At 42.5% G+C, this 12,408-nt stretch overlaps 2 protein-coding genes across 23 annotated transcripts in view; one reads left to right on the forward strand and one right to left on the reverse strand.

The window, feature by feature from the left end:
• The first annotated feature begins 16 nt into the window (after positions 1 to 16).
• Positions 17 to 12,408, forward strand: part of FGGY (FGGY carbohydrate kinase domain containing) — a 264,789-nt gene continuing 252,397 nt past the window's right edge. For all 22 annotated transcript variants that reach the window (XR_014932893.1, XR_014932895.1, XR_001556977.3 and 19 more), the window contains exon 1: positions 17 to 100. Coding sequence is in view for 1 of the 22 variants with exons in the window: in XM_085511838.1 (XP_085367964.1) it covers positions 78 to 100 (23 nt within the window). In the remaining 21 variants the exon portion in view is untranslated. The remainder of the gene's footprint in view (positions 101 to 12,408) is intronic.
• On the reverse strand, positions 1,499 to 4,342 carry LOC107317687 (CARD- and ANK-domain containing inflammasome adapter protein-like). The gene is made up of 2 exons (XM_085511837.1): positions 4,210 to 4,342; positions 1,499 to 4,039 (listed from the first exon to the last, which is right to left on the reverse strand). The coding sequence occupies exon 2, from the start codon at positions 4,031 to 4,033 to the stop codon at positions 1,772 to 1,774; it is 2,262 nt and encodes a 753-aa protein (XP_085367963.1). The 5' UTR covers positions 4,034 to 4,039; positions 4,210 to 4,342; the 3' UTR covers positions 1,499 to 1,771.

Below are 12,408 nucleotides of genomic sequence, written 5' to 3' on the forward strand. Positions count from 1 at the left end.
CGCTCTGCTCATGCTCAGTTGATGGCGGGCGCAAGCGCGACAGGCTGAGGTGAAACCGAGCCCTGAGGAGATGCCGGATGGAGGCGGAGAGATGGCGCTGGTAGGCGGGGAGAGGGCGGGGAGAGGGCGGCTGGGGGTGAGGAGAGGGGTAATAATGGCTGGGTAGTGGTGTGGGGAGAGAGAGGAGGTGAAGCGTGGCCTTCAACGGGGAGAGAGCGGCCTTGGGGTGCTCGGGGATGCCGCCTGCTCTCTGAGGGGGGTGGAGTGGAATGGCTGGGGTTGGCCTCTTGTGTAATCGGTGATAGAACTAGAGGGAATGGTTTTAAGCTGCGCCAGGGGAGATTCAGGCTGGACATTAGGAAGTATTACTTGTCGGAAAGGGTAGTCAGGCATTGGAATGCACTGCACAGGGAGGTGGGGGAGTCACTGACCGTGGGGGTGTTCAAGAAACGTTTGGATGTTGTGTTGAGGGATATGATTTAGCTGGGAAGTATTGGGAATGGTGGGACTAGATGATCTGTGATTGTGAGTGCTCTGAGAAGCTCTCAAGATAAAGAGTTAATGGCCCCAAGTTGTGGCAGCAGGAATTCACGTTTGGTGTTGGAAATGTTTCTTATCAGAGTGATCAAGGCCTCATGAGAGGTATTTGGTTCCCCATTATAATTGGTTTTCTAATTGCATAGTGAGGGGAAGTGAGAATTGGGAGGGTTGATGATCATTATGGAGGAAATGATTCCCACCAACTCAAGACTGTTTCTGTTTCAAGAGGTGACGGTACAAGTGCGTTGCTTTGTGCCACAAACTCTGCTGCAGTGTTTTTATTCTGGATGCCTTTGTGCTGGGATCGGTTTGGAAGTGAAATGATTGAACTGGCTGTTTTCGTGATCTCTATTTAAAAATGCAAGAAGTGGCGTAACAAAGGATAGAAAAGGAATAAAATGATTCTCAGAAAGAATGGGGATACATCGGCACAGCTGCACAGAGGGTGGTGGGGTCACCATCCCTGGAGTGATCCACAGCTGTGGGATGTGGCACTGAGGGATGTGGGCATGGGAAGGGGGGGGGGAGAGGGGAGTTGGGCTTGGTGGCCTTAAAGGTCTTTTCCAGCCTCTGTGATTCCACACAGATCAATTTTGATAGTTCCAGGTTATGTTAATGCCATGTGATGGGGTATCATACAGAGATGTCTAAACACAGTACAGCCTGATACTGAATGCTGGTGTAGCTCTGCTTCTCTCCTCTGTTCAGGTGCAGCTGTGGACTAGCCTGGCTCAGCTCCCACATCCAGCCTGGAGGAGCTGTGTGTGGCTGGGCTAGAAGGGAGGGCAGGGCAATCTGTCAGCTGTGCTTTGCAGTTAGTTCTGCTTGAGCTAAACATGACTGAACTGCAGTGTTATCAGCTCCAGCATCTCTATGCTCTATATCCTTGAGGATACAAATGTCTCCATGTTCATAATAGATGGCTAGTTAAGAATGTGATGTTTAACTAAGCTATCCGTGCAGACTTAAGTTGTGATTTATACTACAGGAGATCATACACAGTGCATTTAAGATTGTCACTTTTTAGATTCCAAGGATGAGGTTCATGGGAAAAAGCAATGTGTAATCAATGCTCCGAAGTTTGATGGTACATTTAAGATCCTGTTTTCCATGATCGCTGCAGATTACTGACTTAATTTGCCTGTTCTCAACCACACAGAGCCATAGCATTACCCAAATGATATCAAACAATAACTCTGCCTTTACATTTAGAAACGTTTGCTTTACGTATTTATTTTGTCATCAACATTTTCCTCTTCAGAACAGTGACAATTTGAGCCTGATTCTCTGTTTTATTACATTCTGCTACTTGCAGTGGGGTCTTTTTGAGGCCATTAGCTGCTTGTAAATTGGCTTTTTCTCCTTGTGACCAGTTTAGGAAGGAATTTACAGCATTTAAGTGACCGGCCTTGCAAGCACAATGCAATGGGGTGTCCTTATTGCTGTCTAAGGCATTAATGGCTGCCCCGTAAGTCAGTAATAGGTTTATCAAGTCACTGTGCCCACATTCAGCTGCAATATGCAATGCAGTCTTTCTCCAAATATTCCTATCATCAATATTCTTATTTTTCCCTGATGTCAGAAGGATTTTTACAACCTCTGTGTTTCCTTTGATGGCAGCGTAGTGCACGGGAGTACATCCATCCATGTCCTTAACTCCAAGTCTTCCTTTCTTAGCTAGCAGAACTTGAGCAACGCTGAGATGACCTCGCAGAGCTGCAGCGTGCAGGGCTGTCTTTTTCTCCTTGTCTTGTGCATTGGGGTCAGCATTAGCATTCAGTAGCATCTCTACCATTATTTTGTCTCCCCTTTCAGAAGCAATATGTAAAGGTGATTTTGACTGCTTGTCCTTTGCGTTAACATTGGCTTTGTGGTGCAGCAGCTGTTTGGCAACATCAGCATTACCTCTTTGACTCGCAGTATGCAAAGGAGTAACAAACTCTTTAGTGACAGCATTAATTTTGGCTCCGGCACCGACTAACGGGCCAACTAACGCTCCATGGTTGTGCAGTGCAGCGATATGGAGTGGGGTCTCATCGGCCTGATTGGTCACATTGGCTTCCATCCCTTTGTGCAGGAGCAGGTTGGCGATGGAGGCAGCCCCAGCCCGAACTGCCAGGTGCAAAGCTGTGTCCGAAGCAGGGGTCTTTATTCCCAAGTGAGCTCCCTTTTCAATTAGAACTTCTGCACATTCAGCCTTGCCTGTTTCGCAGGCCAGGAGTAGAGGAGTGTACTGCATTTCATTGTAGGCATTTATATCTGTACCTCTGTCAGCTAAAGCTGCTACTATACCATGCAGATTTTTCTGCACAGCTTTAAAAAGAGCTGACTCCATTATTTGTGATGGCAAATCTTTCGAATGTTCTAGCAGTGTTTTGAAGATGGATGGGTGCTTGCTGTTAAAGGCTCTTTCGGCCACGCTGGAATCAACGCTGGCTCCAGCTTCCAAGAGAACTTTTGCAGTGTTTTCAAAGCCCTGAGAAACAGCATAACTGAGAGCAGTCTGTCCTCTCTCATCCTTCCCATCAGCGGAGGCACCACACTTTAAAAGCATTTTTGCCAGACTGCTCTCATCTTTAAGAGCTGCCATGTGCAGAAAATGGTGCTGGTTCCCGTTGCTTCTCGCTTCTTTTCTCAGGAACATCTTCACTATGTGACTGTGGTTCTTCTGTGCAGCCAGATGAAGTGGTGTCTTGCCTTCTTTATCCAAACTGTACATGTGAGCACCACGGCGGAGAAGCGCTTTGGCTGCATCACCATGGCCTTTCTCAGCAGCCCTGTGCAGAGGTGTTCTCCCTTTCTGGTCCATCACATCCAGCTTGGCACCTTTGCTGATCAAATATTCCATTACGTTTAGATGCCCCTGAGAGGCTGCAACATGCAGAAGGGTTTCACCTGAAGAGTTTAGTGCATTAATATCGTTATCTTTCAGTGCTTTCTCTAAGTCTGAAATACAGCCCTTAGCAGCTGCGTCAAAGATGCCAATATCTGAATGGCGTTCTCTAGGTTTTGCTGCTCCTGAAAGCAGAGTTTCTTTTCCTTTCTTCTTAGTATCCCCTTCTTGTCTTTTCCTTCTAGGACTCTCTCTTTCTTCTTGATACTGTTCACAGCTCTTTTCAAACCAAACTTTGTCCCTTTCAAGTAAATATCCTATCAGTTGTCTTCTGGCATCTCTGACGCTTTCATTTACTTCGTTGACATATTTTCTCATCTCATTATAAAGTTTTGGTTCCACTTGCTTTAAACATGGGTAGAAAAAGAGCCTGCAGGCTCGTTCACCTTGGGAAATGAGGATGTCCACAACACGAGAGTTCTTTCCTGTTCGCGTCCTGTAGAAGCTCATAACCATCCTTTTTTCTGGGGGAAAAATGCCATTGTCTATGAGGCAGCTCAGAAGGCGGTCGGGGTCATTAATGCCTTCTATTAGCTCTTCTCTTTTAGTTCTTAGGACTTCTATTGCATATGGGTTAGTAAATAGGCTGCTGGAATGCATGCTCACCTTGATAAGCAAGAAGAGAACGGAACTATTGTTTAACATCAAAAGTGAAATACGAAGTACCGAAGTTGGATCACATCGCTGCCTGTATTCTTATTGATAGAACTCTCAATCAGCAATCACTGTAGTTCAATAATCCATCTTTAAAGAGTGAGAAAGAAATCAAAACTCACCTTCAGTTCTGGTAGAAGTCCCTCGATGTTCTCTGCTCTTCCTTAGCAACAATTGAGGCTCAATAACAAAACAAAAACCAGCGATATGTAAAGATATTCCAGTTGGAAGATTTCTAGACTTTTTAATGCAAAGTTGTGGAGAGGAAAAAAATGCTTATGTGAAGCTGATATTTGAATAGCAGTATCGGTTCATCAGGTTCCTTTGGGCCAAGCTGTTCTTTGTGGGTTCCCAGTTGTCCAGGCTTTTAGACCTGACAAGAGAAAATGCACAGCATGGTTACTGTTGCCGTGTTTGCATACTTGTGTGGTGTGAAATGAAGGAGTACCCTTTGCCAGTGCTGTAGGTGAAAACTGTGTCATGTAATGAAATAAAACCATGAAGATCCAGATAAAAATGAACTGTACAGGGCAGCTGACTGTAAAAAGTGTTCCAGGCTTTGCAGGATGAGTTACAAGTTCAGTCTGTGAGCTGTATTTAAGGCTGTCATTCTTGTGTCTGCTGTCTGTCCAGGGCATAATAATATTCCATGAGGTGGATCAAGGTGTGTACAAAACTTTTAGAGTATAATTAAATGAGACTTCCAATCTGTATGTGTAGGTTTCAGTGTGAGCGCAGAACCTTTGAATCTAGCTGAAATTAATTTATTGGTCTCAAAATTCCTCACGGGGAGGAGGAAATATAATAATAACCACCTATTTGGAATGCAATTGAGAGAGAAAATGAGCTGGAAGTTCTGCAAGAGCTGAGTGCTTGGGACTGGGTGCCCTTTAAGGTCCCTCCAACCCAAACCACACTAGGAAAATGAGCTGATAGATTCAACTTATTTCAGCAAATCAGACATTTTACCTCTGTGTCTTTCTTCCCTGCCTTTCCTATTGCATCCTGCTACCTCTGCCTGTATTTTCTTTAAGAGCAGGCACAGTGTGACTGATGAGATCTGTAAATTTTTATGAGTTGACTTTATAAGCTGCACTGCAAAACTTCTTCTATTTCATAAGCCAGATTACAAAACTTATTCTATTTTTTTTTTCTTTTTATGAGAAAGATTTATAGAAGAAATAACCAGGAAAGGCAGGACTTTTAATATAAGTTTTGAAAGGCAGCCAGTTACCGAGTCAGCAAATTGGACGGCCAGTTTAAAAGCCCAATAATTCCTCTGAAATGCAAAGAGGGGCGCTGCCCCAGGGATGGCTGAACTTTTGTCATTTATTTAATCATTGTTAGCACATAACATGGAAAAGCGTGGTCTGAGCTGTGTTCCTAAATCTGCTAATGACTCAGTCTGTGATCTGCAAATTATTTAGTCTCCAGATCTGACTCATCAAAGCACTTCAGATATATCCATGTCTTAAGTAATAAGCCTCACTTAAAGTTTGCTCGGACTGGGTTTTTATGTCTTCATTGCTTTTGTTCTGATGCAAAATAGAGGTAGCGATGCTCGATGGCACTCATAGGTAAGTTTTGAGTTCTATCGATGTAGAGCGGTGAGTGCTAAGCAGTATCTCTAATAAAGCCAGCACACAAAAAAATCTGTAACTCCTGAAAAAGAATTAAAGCCATCAACTGTGATATCCCTTAAGAATCAATTCGTATGGCAGTAATATCCTCATGTGCAGGAACTGTGCTAATAAAGCAGCGGGCATTAGAGGTGCAGTACCCATAACCGGCCATGGGGAGGGACAGCGGAGCGCTGTGTGTGTGCGACGTCTATTTAGAGCCAGTGTGAGACTTTGCTTTTAGACACAGAATGCAGCCAATTACTACGCAAATCAGAGTCTTCAAGTCGTAATTATGGATATGTTTTTTAAAAGTTCTTTGTGTGGAGGTGACACGAGGAAATTCCCTGTTAAAACAAGGATCACGTTGATGTCTGAGAGGCATGAGAAGGTTTGTTTTTTTCCTTGCGAAGTACTTCATGGGTCAGTTTTCTTTTTGCTGGCATCTTTAGCTCTGCATATCCAAGGGCTGTTCCTCTATTCTAAAAACAAGAGGAAATGATGAACATTGCTTCTGTCTTCTTCATAATACAGAACTTTTTAGTGTCTTTATATTCAGAATCATGGGGACATAGCAGATGAGCATATATGCATTGGGAAAACTTTATTTTACTCCAGAAGGACATGGAATAAAACTCACATTGGTACTGATGCAGGTTCTGCTTCCTCAGTGTCATTGGGAAGCTCCATGCTGTAGGTATGCTGCTTGTATTTTGATTGTGTGCTGTAGAGATCCCTGCAGAGAGCAGAGGAGAGAAGTGCTGAAATCCTTTGCATAACAAATTTAAGCTTTCGTGTCATTGTCAAATGCAGAAATAATGCTCTGTGAGTATATGGCTACATAGAAAACCCATCGTTTAAATAGATCTACGCATACTTTGTGGGAGGATGCCAGCTGAGAACAACGTGATTGTTTAAAGCAGGCCTGAAAAGGAGCAGGTGATGCCACTGATAGGAAAGATCTGCAGTGATGCCTCTGCTGGGTGAATTTCCATTGGGGAACATCAAATACCTGCTTTAACCCTGCTGTGGCTGCTCTGAGCAACGCGGCTCAAGCCACTTTGTTCATACCCGGAGTCTCAGGTCTGCTGCTTCCATGTGTCCTTGGGCAAATCACTTCATCTCTGCTCCCTGTTTACACAAGCATTAAAATAGGAAATTTTTTTCTCCCTCACAGACATGTCCTGTGTGTTTATTAACGGTGGTTCAGCGCTTTGAAGTTACGGAGGGCTTTGAAGTTTTGGTCCTTTGAAGTATTGTTTTCTGACTTCTCAAAGATGAACGTTTATTTCTTAAATTAACACGTGCCTGTGTTTTCCAGCTTATTTTATATTGCTATGTCATCATCAAGCATACATTTAATTTTCTTTATTTTAATTTCTCAAAGATGAAAGCAACCAAAAGTACACCTTGCGTATTGTTGGATTGCTACCTGGGATGCAGCAGCCTGGGCCTGAGGATCCTGCAGAGGTCAGCCTTTCCCCAGCCAGCACTGGGAGCTGCTGCTGCACTCACTGTATTCTGCTGAAACCCAACGACTGCCAGTGACTGCTTGGATTCCCCAGGGCATTTTCTTGATAAAAACGGATGGAAAGCCAAACATTAATATCATGGTTTCGCTCACCGTGATATTTTTATATTTCCCAACGTGGAGTTTGATTTCATTTAAGACGGTTGTTTGCAGTAATGCCAGCTGCTTATTGGAAACATCTTTTGCTGTAAAATAACCTGTTTCCAAGAGATAGTAAAGCCAACATCGTTATCTGAACACCGTGAGGGATAGGAAATATATCAGGGTAATCAAGGCATCATCACTAATAAACACGGCTCGGGAATAAAGCTTTGTTTTGGATAATCAGAAACGTAAGTGTGGCTGGTTGAGGTTGAACTATATTTAGGCATAGTCAGACAGAGAAGCAGCAGTGTTAGAAGTATTTTTGGTGATGATTAGAGTGTACTTGACTTATAACACTGGAAGAGAAGTTGACTAGTCAGAATGTCTGCAAGAGAAACAAAGCCTACTTCTTTGTTTTGCATAAAGAGTAACTGCAGTGAATTAGGGAAGTCCAAAGGGGAGCTCTGGCACTGAGCAATCCTGTTTGTGTTTAGTCAGGTTTCTGTCAAGAGTAGACTGGGAGACTTGGGGCCTTCCTGGTGCTGGGAAGTCTCTGTGCTGGCGGGGATTTAAAGAAGTGTTCCATAGGGCATAGAGCACATGCATGTCAGCTGGGGCCTCCTGGAGGGAGGGGAAAGCTGATCCGTCCAGCCTCGTGTTTTGCACCTCAGCCTGGCACACTGGGCTCCCCTCTTATCCCCTGCGCAGCTCACACGCTGCCTGCCCATAGTGGCTCCTGCAGAGTCCCCTGTGCCAGGTCCTGTCCCTAAAGAGCTGCCTCGCAGAGAGCACGGCTCCCCTGCCTTGTCCAATAGTCATGGATGCCTCCAAGGTGCTAAATAATAATACAACAGCAGATATAATAACTTAATTCCCAATACAAGGCACAAATGTTATCCTAACACTGTACTATTTCCTCAAGTGTAAACAGGTGAAGGTTGTGTTAAGTGCTGCGTCTCTGCAATACAAAATGCTCTTTTTCCAAAGATTCTTTTCTGCAGTTCCAGTCCTGGGGTGGCTGTAAGAGAGCAGCACACATCAGTAATGTGCCTTTGATGGCTTTACATGCTGGTAGGGCAGACTGTGGGTCCAGATTGAACCATAGACATGAGTCTTAATATGCATAAATCATCCAAAGTGAGAACTAGGATTGACTTCCTTGTCCAGTGGGAATTAGTAAAGTTTCAGAAGAGTGACCAATAACCCAGAAGGCTTCTTTTTACTGTTCAGGTTTTGAATAATCAGATGTAGGTATTTTTCCATAACTTCCCATGGAATTCCCTGCCTGGTAGTTTTCCGAGAAGCTGCATAGGGGAAACAGGAAAATTGTTATTGATGATATGATGAAATTTGCATCATGCAAAGATCATAAAAGAAAGATGATCCTTTTTGTCTGGTATCACTAGTAGCATGTTTCTATAGGTCCTTATTCTACAGATATCTTTATCGTCACAATCTCTATTGAGATTTAGAAACTCACTCCATTACAAAGCATTTATGGAAAGTTGTTATGCAAATCATTAACACTAAACGGACACGATGTAAAAGCATTAAGTTACTAAATGCTGAAGCATCTTCAGGGATCAGCAAACTGGCTTTCTTCTTTATTTTTTTTTCCAAACAGGCAGATTTTATTACATTCTAAACAGGCCTCTGTGGTTTTGAGTTGGGAACACACACTTGGGCAGTGAAATCTCACAGAAGGAAATGCTTTGTGAATGTTCTTTAGCTGCCCCCCATAGGAGTGGGGCTGCTCCCTATGGCAGTGCCCTCAGATCTCCCCCAGAAGGCAGCTGTGTGCAGGCAGAACATTGCTTGTACCCACTATAGAATGCTGTAGAGATTAATGGAGGCTAATGTGACTTTGAAGGGAAATAATGTTTTGCTACATCGTAAAGCAGTTTTAATTGCTGTTATTTATTAAGTTATTACAGTTAGATGTCAGGTATCAGACACAGCACAGACGTGTACTTAATGTCTTGCCAATGAAGTCTCCCTATACACACATAGAAATTTTACTCTCTCTGAGGAATCCATTTATATATATAAATTGTATTTCTATATTTCCTGATCTTTGAGTTGTTCATTGTGAATCCTGTAGGTCACTGTCTTGTCTTTGATATATTTTTGATCCAGAATTCTATATTTTGAGAGATATTGATATCAGTCATTTCATGTCAAATGGCTAAAATAGCTTTTGTTTAAATTCTATTTAATAGCCATATATCTATTCCCACTAGATCTTCATTATTCTATCTAAATCTATCTATAGCAATATTCTGTTTTTTGGACAACTCAAATTATTCAAGGGGCTTGGTACACATCTTTTGAGATCACTTTTCCCCTTTCTTTTATTTTCTGGAAATAAACATGCACATATATACAAACCATTTCCATATATTTTTTTTTCCTTCTTTTTTTTCCCCCATTTACCTTTACTGTGGTTCAATTATACCCTGTCCTGGTCAACTAGTTAGAATCATATTGGTTTTTTTCTGTGTGTTTATGCTTGTTGTCCATCAAAACAAAGTATAGCAGTGCTATCAAGTCACTGCCATGTTTTGTTTCTTCCTTATTAGAGTTTTAATTTCCTCAATGCTGTAGTTTGGAGGGCAGCTTGTGTTCTGTTTCACAGTATTTCTCATTGGTAGGGGGTTTTCAGAGGCAGAGTCGATCCTTTCACGTTATCTCCTCTCTCCACTTCTGACAGCTTCCCCTGTCCTTCATGTGATCCCTCTGGCTTTGACTGACCGTGTTGGTTCCCAGCCCATCTGTGTCTCCTTGTATGCCAGCGTCTGTATTCTTAGCTCCAGTCCAGAAAGTAAGTCTGTATTTAACTACAGAGAGGTGCTTGAGCAGAGGGCAGGTTTGAGTCCCAAGAGCTTTAGTAAAACATGAACAGTTCTTCTCTCTTTTTGAATTCAGTACTATGCTTAAACATGAAGGGACTCATTACTGCATTGACTCAGGACCTCAGCCTTCCTCCTGTCTGCTTCCATGAGAAACACTCTTGCTGATTTGGGTAGCTCCCTAAATCACAAAAGCCTGACAACTCCTCCAGATTCATGGTGTTTGCTTCCCTTGGCATATCCCATAACATCCTTCTCTGTTCAGCTGCACCTGTGATATTCTGGCAGCGCTCTTTGTTCCCAAGCCATTATGTCTTCCTACTCAAATTTCCATTCAAAGCGTGATTCATCCAGCAGAGGAAAGGCATGACCGAGCTGCCCCCTCAGTTTCCATCGTTTCGCAAATCATACACAGTCTTATCTGAACCAGAGCTTTCATTTCAGACATCTCTCTTCTCATTCCTTAAACTACTTCTTATTCCTACAGTGCCCACTGTGAGAATAGAAATGTTTGCTGTACCAACTGGCATCCTTAACTCTAGCTTTGGTCACAGAAGCAATGGAGTCATATCAGCATGGATTTTCTTTCCTTTAGGAATAGCTTTTTTTTTCACAGCAGATGATTATATATGGTTGTTACCTGCGCCAGAGCTACTCTGTGGACAAAGCATAAGCTTGACTCATTATGCCAGCATCCTTCTTTGTTTTTTAATAATAGCTTTCATGCAGTTAATGGTTGGTTCTAATGTCCAGCTGGAGAAAATTGCACACCTCTACCAAAAGCCTCTGCAAGAGCTGCTTACTCTTCAATCATTCTTTGTAATACTTTTGTTGTTTTCCATTTTCCCCTGTGCTACTTTCCTCTTATTCCTTTGAACGCTGTATTAAACCTTTTTAAAGGCTCCTCTTCCACCATTTTTCTTCTGTCATCAAATCTGCCTATTTACAACTTCTGCCTCCTTTACTGTGCAGTAGAAGCGTTCCCTATTTGAAAAAGGGTTTTTGCTTGTTTGTTTGTTTGTTTGCTCTTATTCCCTTACCTAAAGAGCCATTCTGGGTTTACGGGACTCTCAGGGATAAAGCTGGGACTCCTGCCAGCTGACAGAGCTGTTGCTATATGGTTATCTAGAGCCATTGTAACCTACCTGTAGGTCTGTTTTCTGCTGTCATGGTTCCCAGTGAAGCAAACCCTTTGGCTCAATGTGCATATACTGTAATATCCAAAGAACAGTAACATTTCCTCTGGGGATTTTCAGATCCTCAGACTGAGGAACAAAGAGTGATTTCTAGGAAGTTCTTGCACAGTGAAGTAGCTACAGTATGAGAAGAGCTGAATAACCAACCTTATTTCTACCTTGTGTCATAAGAACAGGGAAAGCTTAATTTCAACCAAGTGTTAATGTAATACTGTGCAAATAGGATCAATGTGTCATTAAGAAAAGAAAGAAGGAACATTGTTGTGACTTCTCAACCTATATTAATTTCACACTTAATTCAATAAAATACCACTATTTAATATTTATCTGAGGTAAAATATTTACCAGAGCTTACATTAGAATTCAGAACAAACTTTCTAAAGACTCCACAAAGTCTATGTGCTAGAAATACTGGATAATGTAGGTGTTTTCAGCTGGGACCTGTGTTCTTTACAACAGGTTGCAGTATTGCTGCCTCACTATGACTTTCAGTTTTGCAAGGATTGGCACCAAACCCACCAGAATAGTAGTTTGCTCCCCCCTTCCCCTCTGTTACTCACTGGCATAATTTCCATCCAACGAAGCTTATCAAAAATAAGGAAGGAAAAGTCCTTCCTGTACAAGCTTCCTGTGGATCCCATCCAGATAGAAAGGACTTGTGTAAACGCTTGGCAGGCAGTCCCAGCATATGCCACTTAGTGACTTCCTTTTCTTCTGCTGCCGTTCCATGTAGGGAGAATGAATCTGAAAATCAGAGCAATTTTCATTCATTTTCAAATCAGAAATTTTAAATGGTAAATTTCCTATCTGTATAACGCCCACATTTTCAATTAAAAGTTTTGAATGCTGACAACATTAGTCATAGGAAATCCTGTATGAACATCCAGCACTGAAGTTGGACCTTCCCCTGGATCACACCATAGAAGGAGTTTACAGGAAAACATTCTGTTACTTTTAAGTGCTCCGTTTGTTTTAACCCTTTATAGACCATCTGGTAGAACAGAGATTTTTTTTTTTTCTGGAGCCCATTTCCTGTTTTCTT

The sequence above is a fragment of the Coturnix japonica genome, chromosome 11, assembly GCF_054131305.1.
Source record: "Coturnix japonica strain WE chromosome 11, WE-NBRP24, whole genome shotgun sequence".
In the NCBI taxonomy this organism is placed as follows: Eukaryota; Metazoa; Chordata; class Aves; order Galliformes; family Phasianidae; genus Coturnix; species Coturnix japonica.